Here is a 17,537-nt window from a genome sequence, read left to right as displayed (position 1 = left end):
CGATGCCTCGTTGAGTCACGACTATACATGTAAATGTAATTGTTAATGATACATATATTGTTGTATTTATTATTATTGTAATTATTTAATTCCGATGATGTCTGTAGAATCGATGTGAATGCAATCACCAATGATTTCTCCCAAATGAAGCTGTTAAGAACACGGGCGCACACCAGTCTGTCCGACTTATGACTGCCTTCCGTGTTCGTAAATCCTGTTTGTAGCTACGAACAAATCTCAGAAAAGAAACTTATTATGCCAAGATTTACCAAGAAATTTGCAAGTGGAGTTACGAATATACCTTTAAGCTCTCCTGATTCCTTTTTTTTCCTTTTCCAACTATCGTCCTGTCTCTCTTCTCTCCTTCCTTTCTAAAACACTTGAACGTGCTGTATCCAACCAACTTACTGCTTATCTCTTACAGAATGACCTCCTAGACCCTAATCAGTCTGGCTTCCGGACTGGCCACTCCACAGAAACGGCCCTCATTGCGGTCACAGAGGCACTTCACTTAGCAAAAGCGAAAGGCCTCTTCTCTGTCCTGATTCTCCTAGATCTATCTGCAGCCTTCGACACAGTCAACCATCAGATCCTCCTCGCGGCCCTCGCAGGAATGGGAGTGGCTGGCTCTGCGCTGACATGGCTGACATCATACCTCAATGACCGCTCCTACCAAGTGTCATGGAGAGGGACCCTGTTGGCCACCCGCCCCCTGCGGACGGGTGTCCCCCAGGGCTCGGTCCTAGGACCCCTTCTCTTCTCCCTCTACACTAAATCACTGGGTAACATTATCACGTCTCATGGCTTCTCGTATCATTGTTATGCCGATGATGCTCAACTCCTCCTCTCCTTCCCTCCCTCAGATATCCACGTCTCTGAGCGGATCTTGGCCTGTCTGTCCGACATCTCCGCCTGGATGACGACCAACCACCTCAAACTGAACCTAAGCTAAACAGAATTGCTCCAACTGGCGGCCAAAACCTCCCCCCTGACCAACCTTTCCATCACAGTCGAGAATGCAGCTGTGACCGCGTCCCAGACCGCCAAGAACCTTAGTGTTGTCCTCGACGACCAGTTGAACTTCTCTGCTCACATCGCAGCGACAACCAGAACCTGCAGATTCCTCCTGAGCAACGTCGGAAGAATCCGCCCCTTCCTGACAAAAGAAGCCACCCAACTCCTCGTCCAATCAACAGTCATCTCCCGCCTCGACTACTGCAACGCACTGCTCGCTGGCCTCCCGGCCACTGCCACCAAGCCTCTTCAACTCATTCAGAACGCAGCGGCCCGCCTGATCTCAAACCTACCGAATTCGGCCCATGTCACCCCACTTCTTAGGGACCTGCACTGGCTCCCCATTGCTGCACGAATCCGCTTCAAGGCCCTCGACCTAGCATACCATGCGGCAAAGGGAACCGCTCCCGTCTACCTCCGGTCGATGGTCTCTAACTACACACCCTCAAGACCCCTACGCTCTGCATCTTCTGGCCGCCTCAGACCTACTCCTATCCAAGCTCCGGGAGGGTCATCAAAGAGAAGTCGCCTATTCTCAGTCCTTGCCCCACAATGGTGGAATGAACTACCCACCCCAGTTAGGACAGCCAAAACCCGTCCAATCTTTCGCCGTCGACTAAAGACGCACTTCTTCAACCATTATCTGATATTTTTTTTATTTAAATAAAAAAAATCGAACCCTAACTAACCTTCCTGTCATGCACTTGTCCTAATAAACTAACCTACACTGTAGCACGCAACACTTTGATGAACATTGTTACTCAGCTGATAGAGTACACATGACTTGTCGTACAGAACTTGTAAATCGCTTTGGATTAGGGATGGGCACTTTAAAGAAAAATCCAGATCGATTGATCGCATGCTATACTCGAGTGATCGTGTATTACTCAAAGGGGAAAAAAAACTAATTTTTTTTAACTTATTTTTGTTCATTCACGTATGTTTAACACTTTGATTGCCAGCAGGGGGTGCGCTATTTATCGCTTGAGTGCCAGCGCTTTAGTCAATGAGAGGACGGGGATATTTGCGAACGCATAAACTATATCTTAAATTATGGCTGTGTCTAATACAACCGTCGCTTATCAATGACTTGCTTGCAGTCAATATGTATGAAACGGATTGTTTTTTCATCAGTACATTTCCGTTTTATACCGTTTTGAATACGAGTATAGTTTTGAAGATTTCTAGTGATTCCAGAAAAATCCGCGATAATATCTCTAGTGGAATACACAAAACACGTTGTAATTTTTCTGCCTATTTATGAATCATCTTCAAATAAACGCTAGATTATCGATAGTATATGTGTACTTATGCACGCTAGAGAAGCGGGCTTAAAAATCTATTATCCATGACCTGGTCAGTGCTAACGTCATATACACACATACACACATAGGGGACACGTTGTGAACGCTGTGAAAGAAAACTGATTAATCCAATTCTGGTCAAATAAATTCCTTACCTCAGATCAGATGTTCTGCAAAAAGATTATTCCAATTCCTTGCGGGCGGCTAGGTGGTGTAGTGGGCAAGGCACTCGCCACCAGTGTGGAGACGCTAGGATTCGCGTGTTCGAATCCAGCTCTCCACATTGTTTTCAGTTTAGCTGGTCGTCCGCAGTAATACACATTGGCCGTATTACGGGGAGGGAAAACTGAAGGGTGGGGATCGAACGTTGTGAACAAGCGACTCCTACAAGTCGGTTGGTGCGCCTGCGCAGTAGAATCAGGAAGTGTCGGGGGCAGCGTGAGCCTCCCACGCGTTACTCCTCGACACTGAGAGAACGAGCTGCGCAGGTGAAAAGATGCGACTGCTGTTACCTCAAGTACCGGAGGGGACTTGTGCTATGTATGACTTAGTCCACATTGCAGCCGGCTTGTGGGAGGCAAGAAACAGCGTTCGTGACAGGGGAGGGTTGAATTGGATGATACGAAATTGGGATGGGAGAAAATATAGAAAAATGGGAGAAAAAGTGGATACAAAAAAAAAGATTATTCCAATTCCTAATCACCATTCCAAATATCGATCGTGTTTATTGATCCAACGTTAGACCTCGAAACAGATAATGCTGCTTTCGGTTGCCCCAATGAATGAAATAGTCTCAGGTTACATGGAATCCAGAGTTTTTTTTTCTGATGCATTTCCATTGACTCAATCCAATGGGTGCAATGCCATCCGGGAGACGATAGGGGGCGGTATTTGCCCTTTTCGAGGTCGGAGCCAGTCCCAGTGATAATGTGAGGCTGGATGGATGAAAAATGAATGGATATCGCTAATAAAAGAAATAACGATTAAATAACGAGATTTCTCGTCATTGGCACTCAACGCATGGCGGCCAACAACGAGATTTCTCGTCGTTGGCACCCAATGTGTTAAGGAAACCAACAAACAGTTATAATCGTACACATACATGTGAAAAAATATGTAAAAAAAAAAGAATTATAATAATATTTTTGTTTTCATAAAAATGAACAATTTCGATATTTTTTTTTGGGATTTTTCTCATAGCTACGAGTAATCGATTACTCACGCCCATCCCTACTTTGGATAAAAGCGTCAGCTAAATGTAAATGTAAACACAAGAATGTTCACACACACACACACACACACACACACACACACACACACACACACACACACACACACACACACACACACACACACACACACACAACACCTTCCTTCTTCTCACACAAACACATCCTATCTCATAACTCTCGTCTCTCTTTCATAGTGTCTTCACACATCCACTAGCACATGCAGACATGTGCATGAGACCACTATGGAAATGTAGCAATTCATTCAAGTGAACACATTTTGAAACTCCTACTGCCGCCGTCCAGAATTAATACTTGAGCCACTCAAACCTATTTCAGTTGCCAATTCTGAAGTCATGCAGCTTTTAATTTCTGTCCCCCTGTTCCATTTTGGCCTTGGGTGTGTTTTGCCCCCAGGCAATGTCACCTTTCCTCACAAGGCCTCCAGAGATCAGCTGATCATACAGGTTGGCTGCTAACAGAGGAGGACTACACTGTCCACACTGCCTGCTAATACAGACGCACTACCCACATTGCCATCTGAAGATGTATCTTCCTGTGACCTTCCCCCAAGGTGGCCTGCAAATCGAGCACGGTTTCTAAGGGGTCGCCGGTTGATTGGATGTCATTAAAAAACAGATGCCATATGTCAGTTTTGGCCTCATAATTTCTTTTGTGCTACAGGATATGAAACTATTCCAAAAGACATTTCTTGTCATTGGGTAGGTACAAGCGCAATTTAAGGTGGTGTTTTTTCATCTGTCAACTGCTTAAACACTTGAATCACTTACTCGCTGCCTATGAAATCCTTAGATTGTCAACATGAAGTGAAGTGTTACTCGCCAGTGCCTTGTCTGATTTGCACAAAACACGCCTCCATGATGGGAGGTGTGCAAAGTTGTGTCATTTGGCCACACGTGGCACTCTTTTTTTTTAATTATGAAAATCACACGATAGAGACATGCAATTTGCCACAACAATAACAACACCTCACACCAAAAATGTCACCAGTTGGCCAAATGGTGAAGCCATAAGCAGAGGTCAAAATGCCATTACTTGTACGCTGACACGACTCTGTACATATCCAGCTGTTCTTAGTGTAACGCTGGTCTTTGCCACTAGAATTAAGACAATATACAGAAAGAGCTATTTTCCAAAACGCATTTTTTTTAATTTTTTTTTTTTTAAACTTATTTTCAGAAATGACTGATATTTTGAAACTATTTAAGGCCAAAACATGTAAAAACATTTTTTATATCGGCCCTATACCGATGTGTAAAAAAACTGCCATATCGGCCGATATTATATCAGCGGCCGATATATCGTGCATCACTACTGATTTGTATTGTTTATTCTTATTTATTGTGTAAATGAGGGTAACCTCTCGCAAGTTGAAATAAACGTTTGAATAATGCATGATATTAATTCGCCATGGAAATTAATTACAAAATTGGCCTGTTTATTGTAAAGAAGTGTTTTGAGTTGTTGATTGACATGTTTTATGACATGTGACTTCATAGCCTATCACCACTGCTATAAGTGCTGTTATTTCGAAAGAATGATGCACTCCTGCAGTCTGTGTTAACATCAGTGAAAGAGATGTTTAGCCGACACGCTCAACATAACCAATCTTGCATTGTTTGTGTGTGTGGTCGCACGTGTGTGTGGAGGGAGGCTGTCTGCAGGGAGGCTCACTGTCTCAGACTTAGAAAAATCCCTGACTTAAAGAAAACACCTGAAGCACTGTTCTTTGAATCTGGACAAAGAAAAACTCCTCAGAACTTGGTGCTATTTAGCCCTATAATTCTGTTATTTTCAGGTATATTTTTCCTGTTCATGAATAATAATAATAATAATATTTGATTTGTAATGCGCTTTATAATTGTCGAGCAAACCTCAAAGCTCTACATTTTAAAAGAACATAAAAACTAGCAAGAGTAAAAGAAGAAAGAATAAAAAATAGGCAAGAGTAAAGCTAGCAAGGAGTCAAAATAACACTAAAACTAGTAACGGAGTAAGAGAAACATAGAATAAATAAAATTGTTAAAAGAACATGCAATGTGTGGAGCTAACATTTTTATAAAAATCAACAAAAGGCTCTATAAAAAATATGAGTTTTGAGGCCCTTCTTAAAAGCATCCACAGTCTGTGGTGCTCTCAGGTGGTCAGGGAGAGCATTCCATAGACTGGGAGCGGAAGAGCAAAAAGCCAGATCTCTCATAGTGCAGAGTTTGGTCCTTGGGCGCTGGAGGAGGTTTGCCTGGCCGGAGCAGAGATGTCGTGAGGAGGAGTGAATGTGATGGGTTTACCCCAAGGTTGGTGATTGTTGGTGACAGGGTGATGTTTTGGCCGGAAAAAGTGATGGTGGAGGAGCGAATCTGCTGTGGGGTGCCAATAATAATGTCTTCAGTTTTAGAACTGTTTAACTGTAGGAAGTTGTGCTTCATCCACGCCTTGGTCTCCTCCAGGCAGGTGGTCAGACTCAAGAGTGGAAGATGGCAGAACTGTGGATGGGGTAGTGTAACTGAGGGGTTACAAATCCCTGACTGTATTAAAGATTGTGATAGATTAAACCACTGCTAGTTATGTACTTTAATTACTGGCCAGACAGTACATCAAATATAGATGGTGAACACCCACAAGAACACGGCATTGACAAAGAAATAGTATTTGAGGGTAATTTATTATTATTAGGCAACATTAGGTTACAGAATGAGAATTAGGGTCGCGCTTGTATGGCGAAGAATATACGTAAAGTCAGTCAATAGCATGAGTCACTAAGAATAGCAGGAATCCTACGATGGGTCTAAGTTGACACCACCTGTCGTATAGTAGCAACTAGATAGGGAAACACTGGTACCGCCGGGAGACAATGGGTTCCCTCCGGGGGTGTAAGGCCTGGAGGGTAGAGGAATGTTCGGGTACTCCGTCTGATGGAATAAAGAGACTCCAGGTACAGGAGTCGGTCCTTGTAAATCCCTTGATCAGCAGCAAAGTAATAATTGTAATCCAGATGCTCGACAGCATTGATGACAGCTAGCCAGCCCCGTCCACGAGGCCGGCCCGAGTTGTAATCCTCACGAGGTTGAATCCCAAACGATAGTGGAAATCAACGATGCTCTTCTCCGGGTACCACGTTCCAAATCAATATAATCCAACCAGTAATGGTTCTGCAATCGCCGACGCCGATTCTCCTGTGTACATGTCCAACGGTTCTCCGCCTAGGACTCCTCGGGTGTGGGCGACGTATTTAGGCCACACAGCCTGGTTAAGTACACTAGCTAAAGACACAACGAACCGCTGGGTAACGCTACACACGAACGAACCGTGGCCGCACGATACACAATAAATGAACGACTATTTACTTCACATTAGATTAAGTCGAACTCAACGTTACTTCATTAAACTCTGACACTTTTACCATTCTATTCGCACGCGGTTCTCAATGCTCTGTTAGACGCAAGGTTGCTCACTTCACTGTTTTACCGAACTGCTGCTGTTCGCACCTGCGCCGTATTTATACTTAAGGACTGAGGTTGGGACTAGATATTCACTTGTCTGGTATCACTACGCTGACTCCGGGCATGTTCCGACATGCCTGCAGTTGTCTTTGAACTTGCCGTTGGGGGCTTGCGCGCTGGCGCCTGGGGGCGCTGTCCAATAGGAGAGCGAATATTACTCTGGTTTGAACGCAAGTAAAGGGATATTCCGTGTATATATATAAATAATATACAAAGTATATCAAACAATAAAGGTAGATTCTCAGTTTAATCTGGCCCTTCACAACAGCCGCCTCCTAATTAGTCCGCACCTAATTAGTTAAAGGGAGACAGATTAATAGTCCAGTCAACTGCTCAATGTCTGTTGTGGGGAGTAGGGCAATCTACAAAGTCAGTGGGTCATGATCGTCATCAGGGGGGTCAGGGAGCCTCTGGCAACTCTATCCGCCTCGCCACGGGTCGGGTGTAGGTCCGTCCCTGGACAATAACTTCTGCCGCTCTGACCTTTCCGTCGGCACCAGTGATCACTTTGCTTACGCGGCCGGCCGGCCACATAGCTCGGGGTAGTGACTGGTCTATGATCATAACGACTGTGTCCACTTTTAAGTTGTCCCTGTCCTTGACCCGCTTCTGACGGGCTGGAAGGGATGGTAGGTGGTTTAGGAGGAAGCGGGCCCGAGACTGGTTGATCTGTGCTTGGCTGTGTCTCCACATCCTCCGTCTGTTCCTCTTGTTCTTCCGGTGCCCCGTCTGAGGAGGGGCCGGGTCCGGCCGCCCCCTCAAGAGGTAGCTTGGGGTGCTGGGTTCGAGGTCAGCTACGTCGCTTGGAGCGCAGCTGAGGGGGGTGGAGTTCGGAACTCCCTCTTCTTGGGCCCACTGTTCTCTCACAGGCCCCTCGTCTAATGTCAATAGCCTCTCAACGGGCTGTACGAGAGAGTGGCCGGTGTCGCTCACCTTTGTGTGCAGGCAGCGTGTAGACGTGGGTTGACTGTCAAGTCCGTAGAGGTGGCCCTGGAGCGTCCACCCCAGTCGGGTCTGAACCGCGACTGGGCATCCTTTAGGTCCGATATGGGCCGCCTCGATTGGGACAAGGAGGTCCGCGTGGTCGGAGCCTATGAGCAGGGTCGGTGTGGCACCGTCGATGAGCGGTATAGGTAGTCTGCGTAGGTGCGCGTACTTCGCCATCAGCTGTGGGATGGGGTAGTTGTAGCTTGACAGGCCTATGTCATGGCCTGTAAATGCCTTAGTAATGCTGTACCGCTTCGCGGGCTGCCCGACCGCTGCTATCGTGAATGAGACGTTCTTGCCCTTTATGGTTTTCAGGTCTCGCTGAATAGTACGGATTGTCATTGTTTCTTTGGTACCCCGCAGGCCCAACTGGGCTGCGGCGGAAGCGAGGAGGAGAGTCTTTTCAGACCCATCATCTAGGACGGCGTAAGTGTCCAGGACCTTGTCCTCGTAGCTTAAGAGCACTCGGACCACCTTCAAGAGCACTCGGGAGCTCCCGCTCTTCGCAGGGTCTATGTACATGACGTTCACTCTCGAGTTGCTTGGGGGTACGGGTTTCTTCTTGTTGCTGTCGTGTAGGACCTCCAGGTGGGCGCCGTCGCACTTGCTGCATCTTTTCTTTAGGCGGCACTCAGCTGCCATATGGCTGCGCGCGCAGCGGAAGCAGCGGCGGTTGGCTTTGATCCACTGACTCACCTCGTCAGCGGTCAGCTTCTTGAAGGTGTCACATTGAGACAGCCAATGTTCATTTTCACAGTACTGGCATACAATCTTCCACTTCTCCTTGACGTGGGTGTTGTGGCTCATCTGCCGTGGCTCAACCTCGGCTTGGTGCATAACTGTCACGGCCCGGCGGTTGTCATTGAACCTTCTCGGTCCATCTCTAGGGTCAGAGCCACTCCACACGAATGTGTCCAATCGTAGACTGCTGACCTCCCTGGCGAGGAAATCAGCTAGGTCTAGGAGGGATGGTTCTGGGCCGTTGGGGTCACTGTGGTCTCTCTGCCGCCGAAAACGCTCTTGGCGGGCTGGAGGGAGCTTCTCCAGTATCCGCTCCACGTTAGAATTTGCATACAGTTCATGTCTCCCATTCTCCTTTTGTGACCCCAGCATCCCCACGAGGGATTGTACCTTGATAGAGAGGTCATCTAGTGCTCTATTGTCTTTGGCTGGGGGGAGGCGGTCGATATCCCGTATTTCTTGGATCACGTAATCCCATATGCGTCCATAACGCTGGTCGAGGGCCACCAGAGCCGCGGAGTATGGGGTGCTTGAGTTGGAATATGCCAGCGCTATGTTATGCGCTCTGGGCACCTTGAGATGCTTGAGGAGGATGGCATATTTGTACGACTCGTCGGGGACATCGGACATCATAGTCTCCAAACACATGCGTAATTCCGTGTACTGTGCTCTATCCTCGCGCGTAAAGTCTGGGAACGTCGGTGTGCCAAGGTACGATGCCATGGATGGCTGGTACATTGGTGAGCGTAGGGGAAGAGGCCTCCTGGGCGAGTCTCCCCGTACGTGTGGTCGTGGGTTAGTACTTGGTGGGTACCAGAGGCCGGGTCCCCAGGTGCTGTTCCTCGGTGCTGACTGTGTATTAAACTCAACCTTGGTTTGGGTCGGGGGTTCGTAACGCAGTGGCTCGGGGCTGGGGTCGGGGCTGTACTGGGCCTCCTGGTCCAAGATGGGTTCGTGCTGGTGGGCTTGATATCCCTCCTCTTCTTCCGCTAGGTCTTGGAGTCTTCTAGTTAGTCTCTCGGCGACGTAGGCCGGTTCTTCCCGTTGACTGGGTCTCGTATGGACCGGTCGGGGAGGGGGCTCGGAGACGTAGGCAGGTTCTTCCTGTTGGCCGGGTCCCGCGTAGACTGGTCGGGGAGGGGGCTCGGCGATGTGAACAGGTTCTTCCTGCTGGCTGGGTCCCGTGTAGATGTGTCGGGGAGGGGAAGGTGCCCTCGACCCGTGTCGTGATGATCTCCGGGAGCTCCGCGTGGAGGAGTGGGGGGTAGCCCTCTGGATCAATTGTTCTATCATCTGCGCCTGCAGGCGGTCCCGCTCCGCTTCGCGCTGTGCATTGGCGGCGTCGCGCTGTGCATTGGCGCGGTCTCGTTCCGCCTCGCGCTGTGCATTGGCGGCGTCGCGCTGTGCATCGCGTTGCGCGTTGGTACGGTCTCGCTGAATGGTTTCTTCAGCCTGGTGGCGCCTCTCTTCCAGTCTGATGGTCATCGCTGCGTCAGCCTGGAGGCGACTCTTCTAGTCGGATGCGTTCTCTTTCCATTGCCGACTGTTCGCGCTCACTAAGCGTCTGTGCTTGAAGTTGCGCGTGGAGGCGCTCTCGTTCCGCTGCAGAGTGTTCGCGCTCACTAAGTGCTTGCGCCTGTAGGCGCTCTCGTTCCGCTGCAGAGTGTTCGCGCTCACTAAGGGCTTGTGCTTGGAGTTGGTCGCGCTCACCCTGGAGTCGGTCTCTTTCGGTTGAAGCTGTCAGCGTGGCGATCAAGGCTTGCGCCAGTCTCTGGTCAGCCTCGCTGGGGGATGACACTGGTGGAGGTGATCGGGCGCTGACAGGGCTTGGTGGAGACTTGTCCTCCTGGCGTGCTCCGAGGTCTATCTCTTGAGCGCGGTACTCTTCTTGTGGTTGCGCGCCGAGGGCTGTCTCGGGTACACGCTCTTGGGTTGGTTGTGCACCGGGGTCTATCCCTGGAGCGCTTTCTTTATCCTGGAGCGCTCCGGGGTCTATCCCGGTGACGCTGTCTGGAGGTATAGTCACGTCATGTCCCGCTTGGTCCCCCCCGTGAGCTAAGTCAGTTTCGTTTGAACCCACTGGGTTCTCTACTGGCGGGACCGCCAAGTCGATAGGAGTGAGCATGCTTAAACTATCCGTTTTATCCGTATTTAACGTCTGTTTAGATAAGCTAGGGGGTAAAACGAAAGCGAAGTCCTCCAGATATGAAGGTAGCTGACGTTTGCGCTGCGGGCGTTCTAGCTTAGGGGAGCCGCTTGGAGAGTGTTCACCGCTGGCCATGTCAATATTAATATTATATTAAATATTACACTGATACCCTCCGGCTCAAAGGACCAATTGTAACTGAGGGGTTACAAATCCCTGACTGTATTAAAGATTGTGATAGATTAAACCACTGCTAGTTATGTACTTTAATTACTGGCCAGACAGTACATCAAATATAGATGGTGAACAAGAACACGGCATTGACAAAGAAATAGTATTTGAGGGTAATTTATTATTATTAGGCAACATTAGGTTACAGAATGAGAATTAGGGTCGCGCTTGTATGGCGAAGAATATACGTAAAGTCAGTCAATAGCATGAGTCACTAAGAATAGCAGGAATCCTACGATGGGTCTAAGTTGACACCACCTGTCGTATAGTAGCAACTAGATAGGGCAACACTCGTACCGCCGGGAGACAATGGGTTCCCTCCGGGGGTGTAAGGCCTGGAGGGTAGAGGAATGTTCGGGTACTCCGTCTGATTCAATGAGGAATAAAGAAACTCCAGGTACAGGAGTCGGTCCTTGTAAATCCCTTGATCAGCAGCAAAGTAATAATTGTAATCCAGATGCTCGACAGCATTGATGACAGCTAGCCAGCCCCGTCCACGAGGCCGGCCCGAGTTGTAATCCTCACGAGGTTGAATCCCAAACGATAGTGGAAATCAACGATGCTCTTCTCCGGGTACCACGTTCCAAATCAATATAATCCAACCAGTAATGGTTCTGCAATCGCCGACGCCGATTCTCCTGTGTACATGTCTAATGGTTCTCCGCCTAGGACTCCTCGGGTGTGGGCGACGTATTTAGGCCACACAGCCTGGTTAAGTACACTAGCTAAAGACACGACGAACCGCTGGGTAACGCTACACACGAACGAACCGTGGCCGCACGATACACAATAAATGAACGACTATTTACTTCACATTAGATTAAGTCGAACTCAACGTTACTTCATTAAACTCTGACACTTTTACCATTCTATTCGCACGCGGTTCTCAATGCTCTGTTAGACGCAAGGTTGCTCACTTCACTGTTTTACCGAACTGCTGCTGTTCGCACCTGCGCCGTATTTATACTTAAGTGAATATCTAGTCCCAACCTCAGTCCTTGTCTGGTATCACTACGCTGACTCCGGGCATGTTCCGACATGCCTGCAGTTGTCTTTGAACTTGCCGTTGGGGGCTTGCGCGCTGGCGCCTGGGGGCGCTGTCCAATAGGAGAGCGAATATTACTCTGGTTTGAACGCAGGTAAAGGGATATTCCGTGTATATATATAAATAATATACAAAGTATATCAAACAATAAAGGTAGATTCTCAGTTTAATCTGGCCCTTCACAACAGGTAGGGTTTATTTTTAGGTAGAGTTGGGTGTCATCAGCATAGCAGTGGAATGATATTCCATGCCGTCTGATGACAGAGCCAAGGGGGAGCATGTAGAGAGTGAACAGGGTGGGGCTGAGGACTAATGTTATTAATAATATATGGAGTATGCTTCCCCCCCCCCTCAAAGATAGTTTTTATTGACATTTTCCTTTTCTTTTGACTGACCGACAAACAAAAACACTCCCAGTCCCCACCCACCTTCCTTTTCCCATATCCAGCCGGTAATTTGTTTAAGTCACTATGGACAAACGAGTATTCGACGTGAAGAAGTATACAGAAACCTCTGTATATTACAGCATCATCGTAATGAAATTGTAGAACCTATGTGACCGGTTCTAGTGACAGGCTAGTTCTTGACAAGTTTGCTGAGAACTTGGCAAATCTGCATTTTCCTTTGATGCCCCTATAGCTCATGGAATGCAGAGTTCAGGACCTTGATCTCTAACCACCGTCTATCAAGTTGTACCGGTTTTAGTTGATTTATCTTTGTCCTCGTTTCTTATTGACATGTGTTTTGGAATGCTCATATTTATGAGTTTTTTTTCAGTATGCCTTCACAAGTATAATTTTTTTTTTTTGAAATTTAAATAAAATTAACAAGGTAAACAAACTAATAAAAGAGTACCCTCGGAAGGGCCCCCCACATCATATCAAACTTATTTTAGTTATATAGTTACTGAATAGCCAAATTTCTTCTCAAGCTTTAGACGGGATATGATGTCATGTTGAGTCTGTGTGCTATTTTAACTATACATTAATACTCAATCTCTTCTCTTTACAGGAGGACATGAACTTGAACGAAGATAAAAAAGTGCCTTTGAGAGAGAAAGACATCAACACAAAGAGAGACATGGTCATCCAGTATATTGTTACTGCCTCCAAAACCGTAAGATTTTTCACTTTAATAGGCTCACCAACTGACGATTTAATTTGTCAGTCTGTTGCTTGAGTGACTGAAACTGAATTTTCTGTTGCTATACTACCTATTTATTCATTAATTATTTTCTGTTGCTATTAGGGATGGGCTTGAGTAATCTATTACTAGAGTACTCGCCATTTCAACTGAACTCTAGTTGTGCTAGTGCTAGTTTGTGCCACCGAAACAGAAATCGTTCTCCTAAATCCGGCGAGGCTTGAGTTGTTGCAGGAAGATGACACTGGTCAGCTGTGGAGCATGAGCGAGTACCATGAAAACTTTGTTGCTCGTTGAAAGCTAGCTTTTTTGCCCACTTTGCATAGCATTCATATACTATTCTGCAATCTGTTAATACAGTTTTCAATCAATCAACATGCCGCTCCATGAGCGGAGAGACCTGTTGGAGACGGAGTGGAGGTAATGTAATTATTACAAATGCTAACGGGACTGTTTTGATTAACAAAACACATAACGCACAATAAAAGTATTGCTTTTCGCAAAACAAATTTTTTTATTAGTGAATTTATAATTTTAATGTTTTTGGCAGGTCCAAATGTTTGTCGTTTACATGTTTTATGCATATATCCTCTCCCTATTTCCCATTTCCCCAGGTGGAATGCACCTGGTTGGATAAATTACATGCTGGAGCTTTAGTGCGACATCTAGTGGCTGCATTTTTCTATAGCACCTTTTAATTATTTTCCCGTTGCTATACTGCTTAATTATTCATAACACCAGACAAAAAACACATTAGTAAATACCTGAAATTCCTGCACCTCAATTTGTTCTCACTTGAAATTCAATCATTGTGAAGTATCAGGCTTCTGTTGCACCTTTACTTTATGGAAAAAACTACAGTCACTCCTAACTTATCTATTTGTAATATGAGGGTGTGCAGCTTAACCCCTTATGCCCGACGGGCCCTTTACTGGCCCGAGATTTATTCACAGTCCATATTAACCTCGTTAGTTCATGCCATGCGTTGAGTGCCAAGAACGAGAAATCTCGTTATTTAATCGTTATTTTTTTTATTACCGATTTCCATTCATTTTTCATCAATCTAGCCTCACGTTACCAGTGGGGATCTGTCTGAGCTCGAACAGGGAAAATACCGCACCCTATCGTCTCTCCGGATGGTACTGCACCCATTGGATTGGACTGAATGAAATGGATGGGAAAAAAAGAGTCCGGAATCCACATTTTACTTGTCAGGCATGTAACCGGAGACGATCCCACTCATTGCCGACCCTCAGAACAGCGTGGAATATGTGTTACCAGTACCCAGCGTTGGATCAATAAACGCGATCGATATTTGGAATGGCGATCAGGAATTGGAATAATCTTTTTGGAGAACATCTGATCTGAGGTAAGGAATCTATTTTACCAGTCTTGGGATAATCAGAGCTCTTTTCACATATCTCAGCGTGTCCCATATGTGTGTGTGTGGCTGTGAGTGTGTGTGTGCTGATCAGGAAATAAGATAATACATTTTTCAGCCCGCTTTTCTAGCGTGCATAAGTATACATGTACTATCGATAATCTAGCGTTTATTTGAAAACGATTGATAAATAGGCCGAAAAATGACAGCGTGTTTTGTGTATTCCAGTAAACGAGCGTTTTTCAAAATGGTATAAAACGGAAATGAACCGTTTCGACAATGTTGACTGGAAACAAGTCATTGATAAGCGACTGGCGTATAGACACATAGCCATCATTTAAGATATAGTTTATGCGTTCGCAAATATGATCGCCCTCCATTGACTACAGCGCTGGCACTCAAGCGTTATTTCTGGCGCCCCCTGTTGGCACTCAAAGTGTTAAGCCCTAGCCATATTTTCAGAACATTTGCCTAAAAAGACATACATAAGTAAATGGAAGATTGCTCCACTTCTACAAGGTCCATTTGCATGTTATTGTTATCTAGGGACATCTATGGATCTCAGGGAATGTATTCCCAGTGTCAGAAATATTGTGTCGGTTATAGGGGTGTAACGATGCATCGAAATGCATTGATTCTAATGTGACGATTCAACTGCATCGATTTGAAAATGTTAGAATTGATTATAATCTAAATTAATCTGAAAAAAAAAATATATATATATAATTTATTTTTATGTTTTTTATTTTTTTGTATTGTTTTTTTTTTACCTATAGTCCATTCATGCTGAGTGAATCAGTTCCCCCAGCCACATTTGTGTATAAATATTTTTTGGGGAATTAACTGAAAATGTATCTAATCGAATTGTGGTCAAATGAAGAGATTTTGTAGATCGAATTTTGCCAATCCGGACACATGCAATTTGAACTATGAATATATAATATCAGGCCTAATAAGTTCAATTTGGATTTAGTATCACCAGGCGTGCAGCAAGAACCGTGAATGAAATCAACTGTAAATACAGTAATTCTTTTATTATGAAGATCGGTCCGCCATTTATCGTTTTGCAACAGGGATTTTTTCTAAACGTTCTCAGAAAGGTAGATAAACTAACTGCGTTCTAATTTATGCCAATAACGTACAGTTTTGTGGTAGATAATCCCGAAAAATAATAGAAATAAAAAGAAATTCATCCACAAGTCATTTGCTTGACAGAAGCTGGCATGAGCTGGGTAATGTAGTTTTTCGAAATGTCAATGCTCATTGGGAGCTCTGGATGTCCTCTCATCATATGACTACAAACAAAATGGCGTCGCCGAGCTTTTATGTCTATATTCGCTCGTTTATGAATACATTTCCTGATATTTCCTGAATTGATATTTCACTAATAACACTTTAACCGTTGGCGCCCAATAACGTATATAAACGTTGTTGGCCGTGAAAGAGTTAATCCATACAGTCTGTAGACATGGATTTATGACGTGATGTCATCTGCGGTCCGCCGATTGACCGCTCGGGGTAAAGAGGTTAACTTGTGATTTCGGGCTTTACAAATAAATTTGATTTGATTTGGCTGTCCTTTAGTTTTAAAGGAATGAATCAAGGACTCATCATGGTCAAATCGAGACGTGAGAGGCGGGTTCATCCCTTCACAGTCCCTTCTGTGATCATGCCATTGTTACACAGTCGGATCATAGGCGTAAATAAGCAGAGCCAAGTGAATAATTTACACCTGACTGTGTATAGTGTGACAACAAGTGATACTTATGGTCCTTTTACTTGGGGAGAAATATGTTAATGTGATGATATTCACACCCAACATTTCTATCAAATTTACGAGGCTTGTTGTAGAACACAGCCGTTTAAAAGTCATTAGTGGGTTCCGCTGCTTATTCCCCATGTCAATTAATTATGCAGGTAAACATATAAACACACAACATATAAACAGTGTGGTCCCTACAGGAACTGAAATCGGGTGCCTCAGGAAATTAAAAAGGAGAGAAGCCGTCTTAAATTAATGCAATACTTCAACAATGCTAGATACAATGCCAGTTGCCTTGGGCAACCATTCACACCCTTTATTAATAAGGAATTTTAAAAAGGCAATTATAGCTTCTAAGGCGGTATTTGTAAAGTAAATTAACCATCAGTCTAAGAATCTCCCAGGATCTCTCTAACAAGTTGATGCCTACCATGGGGAGGTCCAACACACGGTTTAGTTTATACCTGTACCTACCCTCTCCCCTCCCCCATACTGCTATGACACCCGAATTTCCCTAAGGGGATCAATAAAGGAATATCTTAAATTACTCTAGATACAGTATCATCTTTGTAATATTTCTAATAGTGGATGATCAATGATGGTGCTAGTGCCTTGAATAAAACACTCTCAAAGAACACCTACGGGAGACTGCAATTCGAAACTGGCCCCTGTAAATGTCCTAACACAACCCCCTCCAATGTACAGTAAATGACCAAGTATGGTTTTGTCAATATTCCAATGTACAGTTTTGCTTGTACAGTGTCCACCACCCACCCACCCATCCTACCCAACCCCCCACCCCCCCAACCACCTCCAATGTACAGTCCCCCCACCCCACCTACCCAACCTCCTCCAATGTACAGTTTCTACGTCAAATGTATATACTCTCTTTTCTGGACTCTTCGTATCACAAACAGTACTGTATTTGCAAATCTGGTATGTGATAAATGTATAGATGTAGCAGTACTGTATCTGTATGTCATGTATGTCATATATGTTATGATGAATTTAAAATGGGGGACCCTGATGTAAA

General features: G+C 45.5%; 1 protein-coding gene across 1 annotated transcript in view; it reads left to right on the top strand.

The window, feature by feature from the left end:
• LOC311223466 (protein diaphanous homolog 3-like) overlaps window positions 1–17,537 on the top strand; it is a gene marked incomplete at its 3' end in the record, with an annotated part of 594,292 nt that overhangs the window by 65,749 nt on the left and 511,006 nt on the right. Inside the window, exon 4 of the mRNA XM_084308253.1 lies at window positions 13,230–13,334. Within this exon, the coding sequence (XP_084164379.1) occupies window positions 13,230–13,334 (105 nt within the window). The remainder of the gene's footprint in view (window positions 1–13,229; window positions 13,335–17,537) is intronic.

Source organism: Notolepis coatsorum, assembly GCF_963971535.1.
Source record: "Notolepis coatsorum genome assembly, chromosome: 2".
Classification (NCBI taxonomy): Eukaryota; Metazoa; Chordata; class Actinopteri; order Aulopiformes; family Paralepididae; genus Notolepis; species Notolepis coatsorum.
This window is presented reverse-complemented; position numbering and strand designations above follow the sequence as displayed.